This window comes from Dromiciops gliroides, chromosome 2, assembly GCF_019393635.1.
Source record: "Dromiciops gliroides isolate mDroGli1 chromosome 2, mDroGli1.pri, whole genome shotgun sequence".
Taxonomy (NCBI): domain Eukaryota; kingdom Metazoa; phylum Chordata; class Mammalia; order Microbiotheria; family Microbiotheriidae; genus Dromiciops; species Dromiciops gliroides.
Window position 1 is genome coordinate 534,484,541 of NC_057862.1, and position 17,958 is coordinate 534,502,498.

General features: G+C 46.8%; 2 protein-coding genes across 2 annotated transcripts in view; both read right to left on the minus strand.

Annotated features, from left to right (window-relative positions):
* Positions 1–270: 270 nt before the first annotated feature.
* NKX6-3 (NK6 homeobox 3) lies at positions 271–6,364 on the minus strand. Its single transcript, XM_043980674.1, has 3 exons — positions 5,986–6,364; positions 3,792–3,961; positions 271–510 (listed from the first exon to the last, which is right to left on the minus strand). The coding sequence occupies exons 1-3, from the start codon at positions 6,362–6,364 to the stop codon at positions 271–273; spliced, it is 789 nt and encodes a 262-aa protein (XP_043836609.1).
* A 6,547-nt stretch (positions 6,365–12,911) lies between these two features.
* ANK1 (ankyrin 1) overlaps positions 12,912–17,958 on the minus strand; it is a 344,837-nt gene continuing 339,790 nt past the window's right edge. Inside the window, 1 exon segment of the mRNA XM_043987736.1 lies at positions 12,912–13,611. The gene's annotated coding sequence lies outside the window, so the exon portion shown is untranslated.

The following is a 17,958-nucleotide window of genomic DNA, read 5'->3' on the forward strand; positions in this document are numbered from 1 at the left end:
AAAGCTCTGTCCATTGCTCTGGCTTGGCCTAATGAGATATCAAGCTTGAATTATCAGGCCCATCTCCTGCTGAAACAAGACTGATGGGGTTTTAAATGAATGGATTTTTGGTAGACAGTTCATGGGGGTTCTTTGGGCCGCACGTGTAAGCGTGTGTGCATGAACAGGCGCGTGTTAAAGGGAGGGTTGCAGGGAGGGAGGTGTGCGGGGGAGGGGGGAGATCTCATAACAGACTCATGGGGATGTTGAGATAGCGGCCGGGAAGCTGCCTCAGACATTGTGAGCCCCCAGGCTGAGGACGGAGAAGGCCGCCCGGTGCTTGCGCAGGAGCAGGCGGATCTTCTCGTCGTCCGAGTCCGGATCTAAGGGCTTGTTGTACTCGTCATCCTCGTTTTCCGAAGCTGTTCGGTCGCCGCCTCCGCCGCCTCCTCCCGTTGACCTGGCAGTGGAAGATGAGGGCTCCAGGGCGCTCTTCTTCCTCCATTTGGTCCTCCGGTTCTGGAACCACACCTACGGTTGGGTTGGAGAGTGTAGTGAGGGGAGGGGTGGGGGTGGGGGACGTGGGAAACCGCGCTCGCTCTCCTCAAAATCCCCGCGCTTGGCACAGCGTGCCCTGCCCTTGGGCAGCGCTTCCTATCATATGCAGAGCACCAGACCAGCGCTGAGAACTTCCTGATCAATGATACCACCTTCTCGTGATGCCACGGCAGGCATGAGCACGGGGACGGGGAATGGAATAATGCCCTCGTGTCAACATCGGCAACAGCTTTGCTAAACCCAGTTCACTGGTTCATCAGGCGAGCTCTCTCTCTCTCTCTCTCTCTCTCTCTCTCTCTCTCTCTCTCTCTCTCTCTCTCTCTCTCCCTCCCTCCCCCTCTCCTTCTCTCTCTCTCCCTCCCTCCTCTCCCATTTCTCCCCTCTCTCTCCTTTCTCTCTCTTAGATTCGGAGCCCTTCCAAACCCTTAGCTCCTTACACAGAATCACAGAAACTCTGAGTTGGAAGTGACCTCAGAGGTCATCTATTTCAACCCATACCGGGATCAGAAGTCTCCTCAGAAACATAACTAACAAGTGGTCAGACCTCTGGTGAAGGGGAACCCACTGCTTCTTTTTCTTTCTTTCTTTCTTTCTTTCTTTCTTTCTTTCTTTCTTTCTTTCTTTCTTTCTTTCTTTCTTTCTTTCTTTCTTTCTTTCTTCCTTTCTTTCTTTCTTTCTTTCTGCGGGGCAATGAGGGTTGAGTGACTTGCCCAGGGTCACACAGCTAATGTCAAGTGTCTGAGGCCGCATTTGAACTCAGGTCCTCCTGAATCCAGGGCTGGTTCTTTATCCACTTCGCCATCTAGCTGCCCAACCCACAGCCTTTTGAGGCAGCCTGTTCTATTTTTTTTTTTATCTCTTTCATTGTTACAGAGTTTTCCCTTCCCAAAGCCTGAACTAACCTTTCTATTGTTTAAGCAACTTCTACTTCTCTAGTAGAACAAATCCAGTCCTCGGTGGGAACAGGTGTAACATTCCTTCCTCCTTTTGGCACATCCAAATCTCTTCTCCAGAGCAAACATGTTTAGATGCTTCTGTTTGACATTAGCTCCCTTCTCTCCCTTACTCAAAGGCACTGCTTAAGTTTTTTGTCAGTGAAGTTCATTTCCCCACTTTAATTTAGGTTCACAATTGTTAGAACTGGAAGGAAAACTGAAGGTTGTCTAGTCTAACTTCCAAGATCCCTCACCTAATATTGGGATTTATTCCTTTTATATTTATGCTTCTATATTTACATATAGACTTGTAACCCAATTGGCATGTAAGTTCTTTGGAAGAGCCATTACTTCATTCATTATAGTTGTATTTCCAACACCTAGGACAGTGCCTGGCACATAGTAGGGATGTACTAAATGCTTGATTGATTGATCAGTGGTAAAACAAGAACTAGACCCAGGTCTTCTGACTGCCATCCATTTTGTCAGTCTGTCCTTTCCTATCAGGTACCTTTTCTGCTCTCTAAGAAAGGGGTCTTATTCTTTCTGAAACTCTTTTTGTCTCTAAGGCCAGTTTTCTGGGGACATTTCAGTAAGAGTTCCAAGCTTTCTCCTGCAATCATTACATCACAAAGGTCCTCTGGAGGTAGGTGCCTTACTCAGCTCAGCAATAGGAGAAGCTATAAGGGCTGAGAGCCAGAGGGCACCGGGACTACTAGTCCAGCTTGTACTAGGTTTGGTCAGTTTAGGCTGGTGATTATGAGATGCTTAGCACAGTGCCTGGTATAGCCAGTAGATGCTTAATAAATACTAGTTGACTGAGTAATATGGAAAGGAAGGATTACACTGAGGGGGTATCAAAATGTCAAATGAGTATTTCACATCTGTTTAGCACTTTGATACAAAGAGAATAGGATGAATTTAGGCATAATTTCACTATTGTTTTGCTTCATAAGCATCCAAGAATATTTCCAACTTTGTTATTCTGAAAATACTGCATAATCAGACACAGTAATGAAAATATAGAAAAAAAGTGGTGGACGAGCTGTAGTGGGGAAAGCGATGGTATCAGATTCAAAAGACTTGGTTTGAATGTCACTTAGTTCCTGTCAGACCCTGAATAAATCCCTCAAATGCTCTTTGGCTCAGTTTCCTCATCTGTAAAACGGGTCTAATAATACCTCTCCTACCTATATCTCACAGGGTAGTTGCAGGGATCAGATGAGACAATGGCTGTTAAAACACTTTCTAAACTCTCAGGTGCCCTACAAGTATTAGCCACGATTACATTATTAGGAAATGGTGTTCTTGAAAAATGAGAAATCACGTCAGTGATTCACCTACTTACTTTTCAGAGTGCCTTTGGAGACCCTCATGGCTCTCTGAGGTCAATAGTACAAGTATTAATATCTTATATTTTGTATGTCTCTTGGTGGTTTATAAAATGTTTCCCACAAGAAAGGCATGGACATGTGCATCATCAGGAGATTCTCATCTATAAAATGAGGATTATAATGGCACTGACTTTACAGAATTATTGTGAAGATCAAATGAGAAAACTTTAAGTGCTTATGTGCTATTTAAATACATGTAAGCTGTGGTTATCTCCATTTTGTAGATAAGGGAATTCATTCACAGTGGGATAGATAGGAGTAGAACCTCTGTCTGCCCACTCCTAAGGAAGGGTGCCTTCTCTCACACTACATGGGGCATCTTGATATTTCTGCCTCCATTTGGGCTGGAACTGGGCAGCTAAGGAGTAGCTTAAGTTCAAGAAGTTTGGTCCCTGCAGGATTTATATTTTGTTTTGTTTTGGGTTTTTTGCAGGGCAATGGGGGTTAAGTGACTTGCCCAGGGTCACACAGCTACTAAGTGTCAAGTGTCTGAGGCTGGATTTGAACTCAGGTATTCCCGAATCCAGGGCAGGTGCTCTATCCTGCAGGATTTATATTAAACAAAGCAAATAGATGACCAGTTTTCTGTCTATTTTTTTCCTTCTTTGCCTTAATTTTACAGCTAAGACTTCCTTCTTTAGGAGGTTAGAGGGTGTGCGTGGGGGTAGGAAAGAGACCTTAATTTAGTGTCACAAGTTAAGGGTTTGAATCCTAGACCTGCTATTTATAACCTGTGTGACCCTGAACAAGCCACTGCCATCCCCTAGTTCTTGTTTTCCTTATTTCTAAGAGAGGAGGATGAGTTCAATGATTTCTAAGGTCCTTTGCAGATCTAAAATCCTTAAATGATTTTAGAACTAAAAAACCAGGGCAGCAGACCTTTTGAGTTCAAACCCTGAGGCATAGCAGGTGGGTAACAACTCACCTTCACCTGGGACTCTGTCATCCCCAGGGAGTAAGCCAGGCGTGCTCTCTCAGGCCCTGCCAAGTACTTGGTCTGCTCAAAGGTCTTCTCCAGAGCAAAGATCTGATGTCCCGTGAAAGTGGGCCTGGTATGCTTTTTTTTGTGGATGCTGTCACTCAGGGGGTCTGGGGCTGGCAGGAGGGAGGAAGAAGGCAAATAAGTGAGTGTGGACTGCAGCCCAGGTAATGATTATTGGTAACAACTTGGTAACAATTATTGACTAGAGCTCATCTCTAAAGTACCCTTGAAATGCTAGATCTCCCGAAGGGTTTCCCCCCAAGGAAGACATCAATACTCCTTGATCAATGCCCCCCACCCCAAGAGGTCACACAGAGTCCTTTTCTAAAGCTCCGTACTTAGCAGAGTGTGCCCCTCTGGGCAGCATTTCCTATCTTATGCAGAGGAGCAAACAGTGCTGAGAACTTCTCAGGTCAGGGCTCCCCTCATGAAGCCCTGGCAGGCATGGGTATGGGCATGGGCTTTGGGATATAATACCCTCATGTCACCATCATCTCTGGCCCACAGAGCAGTGGATTCTCACATCTCTATTCTCCTAGCCGAAATCCATCAAAGATCTTGATGAGTCCAGAGAAGAAGGGACCAACCTTAAAGAGCCCATCATAAATACATGGAAGATCCATGTCCACAACTTGTTGATCAGGGGCAGTCTGGGAAATCTAAATTAGGAAGAGTTGGAGATTTTATTGAATCTCTTTCAGAAGGGCCTTGCTGGGCTCCCTGAACAAATTGGCCTGACCCTTTATGGTCCTCAAAAGGAGAGACTAAAGGCTGAAAGCTGTGCAGGATTTGTATTGGGCAAAATAAGCAGGTGTCCAGCTTTCTGTACACTTCCCTCTTTCTTTGCCCTAATTCTGTGGTGGTGACCACTTTTGGTGATTCCCTTCCAGGATGGTGAAACATTTGGAATTAAAGCTGCCCCAGCAGCAAGTAGAGGGAGAGGGGTTTGATAAAATGCAGTAGGAGCCTGCCATAGTTAGTGTGGGGATTGGGATCAGGCATACATAGGAGAGAGGGAGGGAGGGAGGGAGGGAGAGAGAGAGAGAGAGAAAGAGAGAGAGAGAGAGAGAGAGAGAGAGAGAGAGAGAGAGAGAGAGAGAGAGAGAGAGAGAGAGAGAGAGAGAGCGCTGTGTGTTGCTTTGTGACTCAGGGGCCTATGTTTTACCTGAACCTGAACAAAGAAGTCTTTCATTGGGTGTTTGAGTAAATTTCTGACCATAACCCTGGCTCCACCATAGCAGAACTATCTGTTGGGATGATGGAGGGCAGACAGGAAATGGGAGGAGCCATGGGATTCCAACTGGCTGACATTCCATCCTCCCTTCCCTTCCTTTCCCTGATCCGGATATAGGGCCACCAGTAACACACCTACATTCACAAAGGCCCTACCCTCTCTCCTTATCGATCCTCAACTCCCTTACAGATATTTTAGCCACAGGCTGGAATCAAGGGGGCAACTCAACTGTGATCCAACCAGAAACTGAGCTCAAGGAAAAGCTGCCCTCAGGTCAAAGGCATGCCCATGACTCTCGGCTCCAGTTCAGCTGCTGCCTCAGGGTTGGATCTATCTCTTCAAGTCTATACTTTGGTAGGTGGTGGGGAAAACATTTCCCCATTTTCCCCAAGTCAAAGAGATGGGGAATATTCAGGAAGTGGAGGCAACATATAATGGGCACTTAAGTGATAGGAAGACTTCAGTAGGGGAGGGGGCTGACCTGCCACATGTTGGGGACAAAGTGGCTATCTGGACACAGGAGATGTGGATGGGGGAGGGTGAAGAAAGACTGTCTCGGAATAGAGCTGGAGTGATGAGTTTCTTGAATAGGGGCCCTAAAAGGTCATGCCAAGTGAGGCCCTAAACCCACCAGACACTAGGACCCCCCCGGGAGACAAGGTAATTTAAGGTGTAGATGAGTAAATACATGTGGATGAGTTAAGAGGAGGGCTGAGAAAAAGGCTGGGGAAGGGCAGTGCTAAGGAACCAAGTCTTTCCTTGTACAAATCTACTAAATGGTAGCCCACTTGAGTATGTCTGTATTCCTAGTTTCCCTTTCTATTAGGTCTTCCTCCCTCCCCATCTAGGGGCTGGTCCTATTCCCTGGAGAGGCTGGGTGGGAAAGGCAAACCAAGTACTCACTATTACTGCACTGCCGTCCTCTCCAGTCCTGCCCAGGGTCTGCCCAGCAGTTCCTGCTCCTAGACGGATACTCATTCCCGGCCTTGGAAAAATTCCCCACCTGGGGACCGTAGTAGACACCCTGGGAACCGAGTCCACCAAAGCCAGCCACATGGGGGTAGCCCGAGAGAAGGCTGCTGTTTGGAGTTGCCACTGGCCTGCTGAGGATATCTGTAATCCCATGGGGGGTCCCGGCAGCCAGCTGGGTGCCCAGCCCTGGGGGGCTGAGCTTGTAGAAAGAATTCTGCACTGAGTACTGACACATAGGCGCCTTCATCTCAGAGAACTGGGCTAGCGGCGTATTGTTCAGCAAGAAGGTCCCTTGTAGGTTGGATTCCATGATCTGCTGCTCCCTCTCCCCAAAGCTGGGGAGAGGAGAGGTTGGGGGTGGGGTGGGGTTCCCTTGGAGTCCAAACACCCAGCCCCTACAGTCCTATCTTCTGGGCTCCTAGCCGAGATCCCATAGCAGGTCTGCAAGGTCTGCGCCAACAGCGTAGCCCACGGCCTCCCCGTCAATCCCCCCTTACCCAACCAAACCTGAGCATCCGGCCCCCACCCTTAGCCCTCACCCACTGCGGCTTGTAGAGGGCGCTGGGCACCCACGTCAGCTGCTTGGAACCGAGTTTGTCCCTAGAGTGGGTGAAAGGTCTGGCCAATGTGGTTCTTGCTCAGTTCTCTATCTCCCGGCTGGAGGCCAGACAGTACTCCTGTCCCCCTTAGGTGGCTGCTCCCCACTTTTCAGCTCAAACCACTCCTCTGCCTTTGAGCAGGGGGTCCCTCCATGAGAAGTTTTAACTTCAGGAAAATCAACATTTCCCTGATAAAGACATGGCCTATTAGAATACAGGGCCAAGACTGGCTGAGCTGGAGGAACTGCCTCGCCATTGGCTAGAGCCCCAGACCGGCCTCATATTGGCTTCTCCTGGACAAATTGCACTTTGAAAGATTGACTGTAAAATCAGCGTGTGCACGGGAGCGCGTGTGTGCATGCATGTGTGTGTGTGTGAGTGAGTGAGTTCATTAGCTCGGCAGGTCTTGAAGCTCACAGTTCATCTTCAGAGGCAGCCCCTCCCCCCTTGCCATATCCCCAGTGGCTCTGAGAAGGTGACACCAAGAGCCTCCACCAGGGCTTCTGGGGCTGCATGTGCATCTGAAACAGGAAGAGGTCACCATCACAAAAACCCTTGCGTGACCTGCTCACCTGAGGCACAGCTATCTGGGGCTGAGGTTTCTGCCTGAATTTCCTCTCTCTCTTCGCTACTTGGCTCTCTCACTGGAGGCTGCCCATCCCTGCTAGGCAGGACAGACACTCTCCTCAGGGATTTTTCCTGTCCTGGTGATGCTGCCCCATGCTTTTACAACCTCCCTGAGTGCCCAGCGGCATTGTGGAGTGGAGTTCAGGGTGTCTGTGATTCATCACTTTCTCACTAATGTGAATATAACAAGAGGCAATGGACCTGGAGAGACTGTGTGTGGGCCTGGGACTGGGGGGCAGGTGACTGCAGGTGACAGAGGGAATTTGTAGGCAATTTATATCTGGGTGCTCTGGACCCAGATCTGAGAGAGACTCAGACCCATCTTTCTTTCTTTCTTTCTTTCTTTCTTTCTTTCTTTCTTTCTTTCCTTCTTTCTTTCTTTCTTTCTTTCTTTCTTTCTTTCTTTCTTTCTTTCTTTCTTTCTTTCTTTTTCTTTTTTCTTCATTCCTTCCCTTTTTTGCAGCATTTTTGTTTTATTGCTGTTTCCATTGCTACTTTATTGATGTTACAAAAACCTCAACCAGACAAAAAAAAAACAACCAAAGTTATTATACATTTAAAATGACTACAAAATGTTCAAAAAACTTGGGATTTTTCCCTTCCAAGATAACACACAAAACTACGTGTATATAATTACCAACAATTGTTTATAGAAATAAAACTGGACCTAAATAATTGGAACAATATCAATTTTTCATGCCCCATCTTGTTTCTATTTGGTGCTAGGGAGGACAGGTAAGTCCAAGCTATGTGTATGTATCTGTGTAGATGCTACCTTTACTTGTATGGTATGTAGTTCCAAGAAACTCTCCATCTCTGGTATGTTTGTTTGTTTGTAATCGATCCCTAATTAGCTAAGAGGGCAATGAGGGTTTGGCGACTTGCTCAGGATCTCTAAGAAATCACCCACAGAGCTGCTATGGAGAATCTCAGAACTGCAAGGGACCTAAAGGGCTATCTAATCTAGCACATAGTAAGAATCCAGGCCCCTAGTGAAAACTTCCAGCGATCGAGAAGCCACAGGATGGGGCAGCTAGGTGGAGATGTGGATAGAGTGCTTTGCCTAGAGTCAGAAAGACCCAAGTTCAAATTGGGCCCCAGACACTTACTTAGCTGTGTGACCCTGAGGAAGTCACTTCACCCTGTTAGACTCAGTTTCCTCATCTGTAAAATGAGCTGGAGAAGGAAATGTCAAACCAGTCCTGTATCTTTGCTAAGAAAACCCCAAATGGAGCCACAAAGAGTTAGACACGTGAACAACAACAACAAATTGTTAGGATAAGGAATTTTCCTTCTATCAAACTGAGATCTGCCTCTTTGTATCCGTTGCTCAGTTCTGCTGTTGGGGGCCAAGTAGAAGAATTTGGTCCCTAGGAAAATAGGGTGTTTCCTAACTCAGACATTTCACTGTACAATTGCATACAGATTTAAAATGGTAAGAGGGGAGGGAAACTGGGGGGGGGCACTGGAGTGTGGCAGGGAGTTCTGCCTTCCTAATGTGTTTTCTGAAAAGTGAAAGTCAACACCCAATTGATACAGAGGAAGGACCCTGGAGTAGAATGTGCACTGGCCTTAGAATCAGAATTATAGTTCATTTTATATAATTCACATATAGTTGTATAGTTCACATTATAGTTCATTTGGGGGACCTTTAGGTAAGTCATATCTTTGAGCTGAAGGCTCCTTACCCGCCCCCTCCCCCCATGAGGATATTGTTACCTGCCTTAATCACCTCACATGGCTGTTGTGAGGAGCAAATGAAATCGTGTATGTGAAAGGTCTTTGTAAACAGTAAAGTATACTACATTGGTAAGGTATTATTACTGAAAATATCTGAAGGAAGACCATCCCAATACTCGCAAATGTGCTTTTCAACATAACTATTTTATCTATCCTTCCTTCCTTCCTTCCTTCCTTCCTTCCTTCCTTCCTTCCTTCCTTCCTTCCTTCCTTCCTTCCTTCCTTCCTTCCTTCCTTCCTTCCTTCCTTCCTTCCCTCATTTCCTCTATCCCATCCTCCTTCCTTCCCTTCTTCTCTCCCTCCTTCCTTCCTTCCTTCTCACTGAAGTGTTGCCTAGAGGCAGGGGGATGGGCTAGATGACCTCTTAAGGGCTCTGTGAACAACCTGGGCAAATGCAGGTGGAAAGAAACCGTGAGTTGGTTGCCCCCTAATGGTTATAGCTTATAAAGAAGACCAGTTGTAACTAATTTAATGTTTTTTGGGGGAGTGAGAAATTGTCTCTGTGCATGGGATGAATACAGAGATCAAGAGAACCCTACTGGGGAAATGACAAGGTGTCTGCAGCCCATCTAAGCCCAGGGGTTCTTCACCTGTTTTGTGTCATGGACCCTTCTGGCTGTCTGGTGAAGCCTGTTCTTGGACCCTTCTCATAATCATGTTTTTAAATGAAATAAAATACATAGGATCACAAAGGAAAATAATGACATTAAACTCGTTATCAAAATATGTATTTTTTAAAGATAATGGACCCCAGGCGAAGAAACCCTTCTATGGGCTGTAATTCTGCCAGCCCCCCACTTCACTTGTGTTCTGATTGTTTTCGTCAGACCTTTCCCCCTCCTCCTTCCTTCTTCCCTGCTCCCCAGGTCATAGTGTATATACCACCTTTATTTAGATGGTATCTACTTCCTAGCTTCATAGACGTTCTCTCTCTGTCTCTGTCTCTGTCTTTCTCTCTGTCTGTCTCTGTCTCTCTTCTTCCTTCCATCCCTGCCCAAAGAACTCTTTCAGACTTTTCTTGGGGAGGACTTCACAGGCTATTTTCAGAATGTAGAGTCTCTTTTACTCTTTTCCCTCTCTCTATGAGGCCAGATTTTTTCCCTCAGGCCTTCTTCAACCCAATTTTTGTCCTCCCCTCTCCCCATTCTTCCACCCCTCCCTCCCCCCCCTCCTCCCCAAAGAGAGACTGAGCCATTCTCTATGTGTTCATTTCTTTATTAATTTTGACATCTGTTCAGCTGGTGTAGGGGAGAATGATTTATACATTTGGAAGGGGCAGGGAGGTACTTGGGAAAGAGACTCTCTCCAGGTAACAGCATGTGGGAAGAGAGAGTCCAGAAAAAAGATTTGTTTTCATAACAATTTAAAAAAGAAAGAGGAGATAAAGGTTAATTTCAAAACTTCTAAAAAGCGTCTAGTGCGCAGACTGCAGCATTCTCTAGGTATCACATTGAGACCCCAATTCTTCCTCTAACAGCTCCTACTAGCAATTGGAGCACAAAGCAATGTCACCCCAGGGGGCCTGGAGCCAGTCCGGGCTAAAGCAGCCATGCCAGACGGGGTATAAAATGCCAAAGCATGGACCAGTGCTTTTAAACCCACACAAGACTCTATGAAGATGCTATTGATTTCAGCTGCATCAGCAATTCTAGGGAGATTATGGTACAGAAAAAGAGATACTATGGGTGTTCCTGGGTGCCGCACAGCTGCACATTCCCTGCTAGTGCCACTTGTCTCTGGGACGATTAACCCTGGGGCCTGTTTCCCCTTGTGTCCTCTCTGAATTGATCACTAGAGACTAAAGCCCTTCTCTTTCTTTCCTCCGTCCCTCACAGCAGAAAGGGTAGGCTAGGCGCAGGAGCTAGACCCAGCCCAGGCCGGTGGGTGAGTGCCTCCCATTCCCCTTCACCACCTGCTGGGAGCTGGGAGCTGGGAGCCCACTCAACAGGGGCGGGGAAGAGGCATTTGGTTTGGGGGTCTGTTTGCTTTGATGCTAGGCAGTGTTTACTAATAAAAGTACCAAAGAATTTGATGTGGGACAATGGAAATTTCTTCAAGAAAAAGGGTATCCTTTTTGTACCCCCTTCCCTTTTCCCACTCTATAGTCACAGCTGAGACTACACTGGGTACTCCCCACAAAAGGGACTATAGGAGCCAAACTGCCCTATTTAAAATGAAAAAAAACTAGGGAGTCTGTTATACTTTTAAATATGCTGGCTGGGGATGGAGGGACAGGGGGTCGACAGTGAAAGAGGCCAAAGAGGCAGAGGAGTTGGCATTTCCTTGGACCACCCTGGAACAAACTGAGAATATCAGATTTAATCCCTGCCCCTCAAAAACAAAAACTAAAATAAAAACAGAATAAAAAAACCCCAAACACTACCCCCGGCCACTGAATCCTTTATGGAGTTCAGAAAGCAGCAACTCTGGGGTCATTTGACTGTTAGAAAGTGCTTTCTAAATCTTAAAACGCTATAGAAATGTGAGCTGTTACTATTATTATTATCTAGCCTGTAGGGTTCAAGGTCAGGTCAGAAGCTGTGCAAGGACAAAGCCAGCCTGGCTCGGGAGGTTCCAGTCCCATTGGCCCATTGGTGCTGGGATGCCTAATGCCGGCGGGCGCTTGGCGGGCGGGGTTTGGGGGCCTGGGAAGGGGAAGGAGACATATTAGCTGCCTGGAATCATCAATCGTACTGGCAGCAGCACCTTCTTTTCTCAGGTCACTGAATGTTTACAATTGGTCGTTGGGGCTGGTCTTGGACCCCCGGGGTCTCCGATATGAAGAGAGAAGGGGCACTGTGCTACTTGGAAGATTTTGATGCATCTCATAGAAATCTCAGAAGGGCTACAGGGGCAAGAAGATGCTCTCGGCATCTAGAAGAGCAGGTCGAGGAAACCCTCCCTGGCCCTGGATGCTGCCTGCACTGCCCTGCTGGGAGGGAGATGGGGAGGACGTGGGGATTGTGCTGATTTCAGCCTCTGGAGGAGGCTCGGCTGTATTTACCTTAAGGCTCTTCACTGATGGTACCCAGGCATGGAACCATGTCTATTTCCTTCCTGTCCTGGACCAAAACCCAGCCAGATGCTACCTAGGGGCTGGGCAAGGTCTTCCCCAACCTTGGACTGCCTTAGTTTCCCACCTGCTCTGCTTCCTCTGCTGCTCCACCTCAGCCCGGGGGGCCTCCCCTCACGCTCAAGTCACTCTAAGCTGAGGCAAGGGACTTCGCCCCTGCTGAGAGGCCAACCCCCGCCCGTTTGTGATCCGCACCCCCTCACTGGAGCCCGGAGCCCAGAGCCCAGTACCTGCTTCCACGCCTCCCTACTTAACCCTGCAAGGCATGCGGAAGTAAGAGCACCAAGTACTGCTCTGGGGAGGCTTTTGGTGTTTTGCTGACTTCTAAGAACTTGCGGATACACTCACTACACCTACTCCTTTCCCTCCTCTTCCACAGAGAGAACAGGCTTCGGCTCCCTGGCCGGCAGCCTGAAGAAGCCCTCAGGAGCTGGGCTGTTAGTGCTTTGTACATACCGCTAAAGTGTTTCTATTGGTTTGCATAGTATTTATTATTATTGTTATTATTATTATTATTCATATACACAAGGCTGATTACTGTACAGTTTACACTTTGAACACAAACTATGAGATAAGTACTTGAAGAAATAGAAAACCTCTTCTCTATAGAACATGCTGGTGCAGTCCTGGGGCAGCCACCTGTCTGGGTCACCTACTGAGAAAGAAAGCCCTATCAGGTGGGGGGGGGAGCTGCCTCTCTTTGAACCCTGTGGCTAAGCCTGGGATTCTCTTCTCCTGAGCCCCCAACACTTACCAACCCCAAACACACTAAAGATCATCGTTTTCCATTGAGAGATGATAAAAACGGGAGAGAGACATAAACAAAAATTATCCAGTTTATCCACAGGAAATTACTATACAGCCTCAGACTTCACAGTAAAAATCTCTGTGTTTATGTATATATTGCAGGAGAAGAGGTGTTCATAGGTTGGTGTGTATGTATCCTGTATGTGAAGGAGAGCGAGGCCAAGAAGAGGAAGTGTCTGTCAATGGGAGGGTGAGCACGAACAGATAAATGGGAACAAGGGGACTAGGGTATAAGCTGATTTCATGTATATGGTTTTGGTTTGGTTTGGTTTGGTTTTCTGGTTGAAATCCGCATGGATTTCTTCTTGATGAGATGGGGGTGGAGTGGTGGGAAACAAATCCTGCCCAATAGAAGGGCAAAATCAAAGACTTAAAAAAAAAAAAACACCACCCCCAGCCACAACTAAGCCCTTGTCCACTCTTCGCTCTCCCTCCCCCCCCCCCCCTTTCTCTCTCTCTCTCTCTGTGCTCTCGTGTCCTGGTTTCCATCAGAGGTCCGTCGCCAGAGACAGGATTGAGGACTGTAGGTCATGCGTCTACAGCCAGTCGTTCATGCGAATAGGACAGTTAAAGGAAATCTCTTACAGAAATCATGCCGTTAGCCTAGAGAAACATGTACAGCCGGCTTTGCTGCCCTCCACGCGTGGGGCTCTCCTCCAGTGTGCAGGGCAAATTGTGTGGAGTTCAGTGGTTGGGTGTTGAGGTGTGATCCTGAGGGAAAGAGAGAGAGAGAGAGAGAGAGAGAGGAAAGGTGTCTTCGCGTGCAAAGCCAGCCCTTGAACGGTCGGTGGGTCGGGGAAGTTCTGCTTTTTGTGCTAAGGTTGGGAAACCAATTCCACCCTCATCTCCTCTATCTCCCCCTGCCCAGGCTTCAATCTCTCTCCTTGGGTAAGACGAGAATGAAAGGGAGCGGGATCAAGAGAAGATTGTCACCCAGTGTAGAGTAGGTGACACAGGCTGTCTAGTAGTGGTCAAGGTCATCTAAAACTTTCGTTTCTTTGTCCAAGGAGTGAGGAGAGTGGATCTATGTGCAGGAAGGGCTTGAGAAGTAGGTGTTCCGGCCTTTAAAATGGGACCAAGGGAGGTACTCACCACATTCTCTTATTACCCAGGACAACCAGAACTTCCAGGACCCAACAAGGGCTGTTTCTTGGACACACACTATGTTTTTGCACTAAGAAAAGTTCTTGGGGTGGGGGTGTGGGTGTGGGTGTCATAATAATAACAACTTTAAAGTGAGAAAAACCAGGAGTGAATGTGAGCTTGAAGGCAGGGCCCATGTTTTATTTTCCCTTTTTTGGAGGCATTTCTAGTGCTTAACATAGTGCCTGGCACCTAAATGCTTAATAAATGTTGGTTGATTGACACATAGTAAAGGTTTAATATGGACTTATCAATTAATTTTTATGTGTCATTCAGGCTGGCGGGTGTCCATTTCCCTTCTCTGTTCCCTTCTCCCTCCTACCATAGGTCTGTTTCCTACCAAATGTTGACTCTGCACTCCCCACCCCTACCCACAAGACTCTATTTCATCATGTCCACTTGTCCATTCCCATTTCGATCTTCATAGTTCCTTCCCAGATGCCTCCAGTGACGGCTGGCCTCTGTTGGTCTTGAAGCTCTGGTTGGTCTCTCCCCTGGGCCACTTCTATCTTGTAATCCTTCTTTTCCTTATCAACCCCCCCCACCACCACTAAGTTTATCCCCCTCTCCCTATGCTTCATAGGAAAGTGCTCTGTTTTGGTAAGAAGGAAGAACAAGGGGCGAGAGGAAGCCTGGTACAGTAGATCTCACATTGGCCTCAGAGTCAGGAAGACCTGGATTCCAGTCCCACATCTGATACTTATTAGGAAGACTCACTTAAACTTCTCAGTGCTTTGGGAAAATTGTAATTTGCAGAAAAGTTGCCGACCTGCATTGTTGAAGGGAGGTTCCTCACTGGGAGCAACCCACATGAGGAATTCTCATTTCTAATTAAAACAAAAAAAAGGAGGGGTATTTTTTTAATGGAGCTAAAAATAATGGCTCTCTATTATCTATAAACTCCTTAGCATGTTTGTATGTTTTGCCTCCTTGACTAAATCTTAAGATTCTTAAAGACAGAAACCAAAGAGATATTTAGTGAATGTTAAATTAAAAAAAAAATACTGAACCTCAGAAATAACCCAGGCTCAGAACCTTCCAAAGACAGACTCGACAAAGGTGTGAATGGAAGGCAGAAGTTAACATTTAAATAGTGCCAGGTACTATGCTAAATGATTTTTACAAATATTATCTCATTTGATCTTTACGACCACCCAGGGAGGTAAGGGATATGATTATTCCCATTTTACAGGGGAAGACATTGAGGCAGAAAGAGGATAAGTGATTTGATCAGGGTCACACAGCTAGTGAGTGTGTGAGGCTGGATTTGAACTTAGGTCTTTCTGACTCCAACTCCTACCCCAACCCCAGCTCAGAAAACCAATTTGTGATTGTTCAGTCACGTCTGATATTTCATGACCCCATTTGGGGTTTTCTTGGCAGATACTGGAGTGGTTTGCCATTTTCTTCTCCAGCTCATTTTATAGATGAAGAAACTGAGGCAAACCGGGTTAAGTACAAATGGCGTTAAGAGACTTGTCTGGGGTCATACAACTAGTAAGTGTCTGAGGCTGGATTTGAACTCAGGACTTCCTGACTCCAGGTGCAGTGCTCCATCTACCGGGACACTTAGCTGCCCATAAAAATCAATTTAAAGTGGTTCAATCCTGTGCCTCATGCACCTCCATGGCTGAAATCCTTCCTCATCTCCACTACCTGGCTTTCCTAGCTTTCTGTACGTCCCAATTAGAATCCGACCTTCCACAGGAAGCCTCTTCCAGTCCCTCTTAATTCTAATCCCTTTCTTCTGTTAATTATTCCCTGCTTGCTTTTTCATAGTTGTTTGCATGTTGTCTCTCCTGTTAGACTATAAGCTTCTTGAGGGCAGGGACTAGCTTGTGCCTCTTTTTGTATCCCCAGAATTTAGCACAATGTGTGGTACATAGTAATAAATGTTTATTGACTTACTGGCCTTTTCTCCATATAGCCACAGACTGGATTTAATTCATATTCTGAGGGCTGCCTAGTATAACCACAGTATGATGAAGGAGTGGGGGAAAAAAAAGCACTAGATTTTGAGTCGTTAAGAGCCAAGTGCAAATCCTGACTCCAATATTTACCTTCTGTGTGATCTTGAGCAAATCTCTTGTTCGAGGGGCTCAAGGAGAAGAGCAAACCTTCAGTTTTCTCATATATAAATGGAGGGTGTGAGATATCTCAATGACTGCTAATGTCTCTCTCATCCCCAAACTAGATAATCTTGGCATTCCCTTTCATCTCTAAACTATTTGGTTTTAATTAACCCTTTGCCAGTGGAAAGAATCATGAGAAAAGAGACATGGAAGACAGTGTCAGTGTGTCAGGTGAAATCGTGAACCACCCCGCCATCACTGGACATAACCATCGGAATCCTTTAGCCAGACACTAGGGTGGTAGAGTGAAGAAAGCACAGGAATTCCCGAGTGCAACTTCTGCCTCAGCCACTTACTAGCTGTGTGACCCTGGGCAAATCACTTCACTTTTCATAGAATAAAGTTTTCTCATCTGTAGAGTGGGGATAACAATAGCAACTACCCTACAGGGCTGTTGTGAGGATTAAATGGGATAATATATGGAAAGTGCTTTGCAAACCTTAAAGGACTATATAAACGTGAACTATTCTTATAATTGATCAAGCTGATCTTTTCCTCCTCCTGTTCTTCTTCCTGCTCCTCCTGCACCTCACAGTCACCATCTTCACACTCAGTCCTCCAGCACTCCGAGGAGCCATCCTTTCATTGGTGAGGGCCTGCCCTCTGCTATTGCAGATGGGAAGCTCTTTCAGCCTCTCAGAGAGTCTTCATAATTGTCTGTGGCTAAAATAACTCATTACCATGTTAGGGTTAAGGTAACTGATGGAGGAGGTCCACATGCCCTTTGGGATGGGAAGCTCCACACTCAAAGTATTGGCATTTCAGTTGTATCTTTCCCCACCCCCGTGATCTAGGTAACAATAGTAATGAGGATTCCCAAGTGTATACAGCGCTTTAAAATTGGCAGAAGGCTTTACATACACTACCTCATCTGAGACTTGCATATCATACGATGGGTAAGATGATTCCCATTTTACAGATGGGTCAGCTCAGAATCAGAGGTGTTAGTGCCTTCTCTATGCTCATGCAGCTAATAAGTATCAGAGATTGGATTTGAATCCAGGTCTTTCTGACTCCAGGCCCAGCACTCTATCTGCTCCTTGTGTCTGAAGAATAACTCACTTATTATGCTCTACAATGCATTTGCCTCACAGCTGCTCCACGAGGGAAGTCGAAGGAAGGTTTGGGGTTTTTTTTTGGGGGGGGTTGGCAATGGGGGTTAAGTGACTTGCCCAAGGTCACACAGCCAGTAAGTGTTAAGTGTCTGAGGCTGGATTTGAACTCAGGTCCTCCTGAATCCAGAGCCAGTGCTTTATCCACTGCGCCACCTAGCTGCCCCCTAGGAAGGTTTGTTTTTAAATGAGGAAAGGGATGGTAACTTAACTTGCTCCTCATTGTCCCATGAAGGCAATTAAGTGTCAGAGCTGGGATTTGAGCCAGGCTCCCTGGTAGAATCAATCCCCCTTCTCTCCCTTAAATACCACTTTGTTTCTCAATGAGCTGCACTCCGCAGATTCCCCCCAACACCCTGCATATGGTGCTGGGTTGCTTCTTCCCCTGCCTGGCAGCTGTCACAGGGGTGCCCAGGGAATTCAAGCTGGACGGCAGTGGAGCCACAATGAGGCCCCACAGCCATGGAAATGTACTCAGACTGCACAGAAAGCAAGATTGATTCCAACGCTGCCTGCCGGGTGCAGAGGCATCTGCTGGTCCAGCCAAGGAGCTCAGTTAATCAAGAAGGGACCATATGCTCTGCCAGTTCCCCGACACAGGATCCTGAGGCAAGGCTGGGGTTAACTCCATGACCTGCTTAAGCTGCTGAGTTGCCGCGGCTCTAAATTTA

Bases quoted from the DNA above. Each gene is read 5' to 3' on its own strand.
- NKX6-3 (XM_043980674.1), bottom strand. From the start codon at position 6,364: ATGGAATCCAACCTACAAGGGACCTTCTTGCTGAACAATACGCCGCTA. The intron at 3,962-5,985 runs GTGAGTACTTGG...CCCTCCTGCCAG, and splicing joins AGGACGGCAGTGCAGTAATA to CCCCAGACCCCCTGAGTGAC. The intron at 511-3,791 runs GTGAGTTGTTAC...ACCCAACCGTAG, and splicing joins TGACAGAGTCCCAGGTGAAG to GTGTGGTTCCAGAACCGGAG.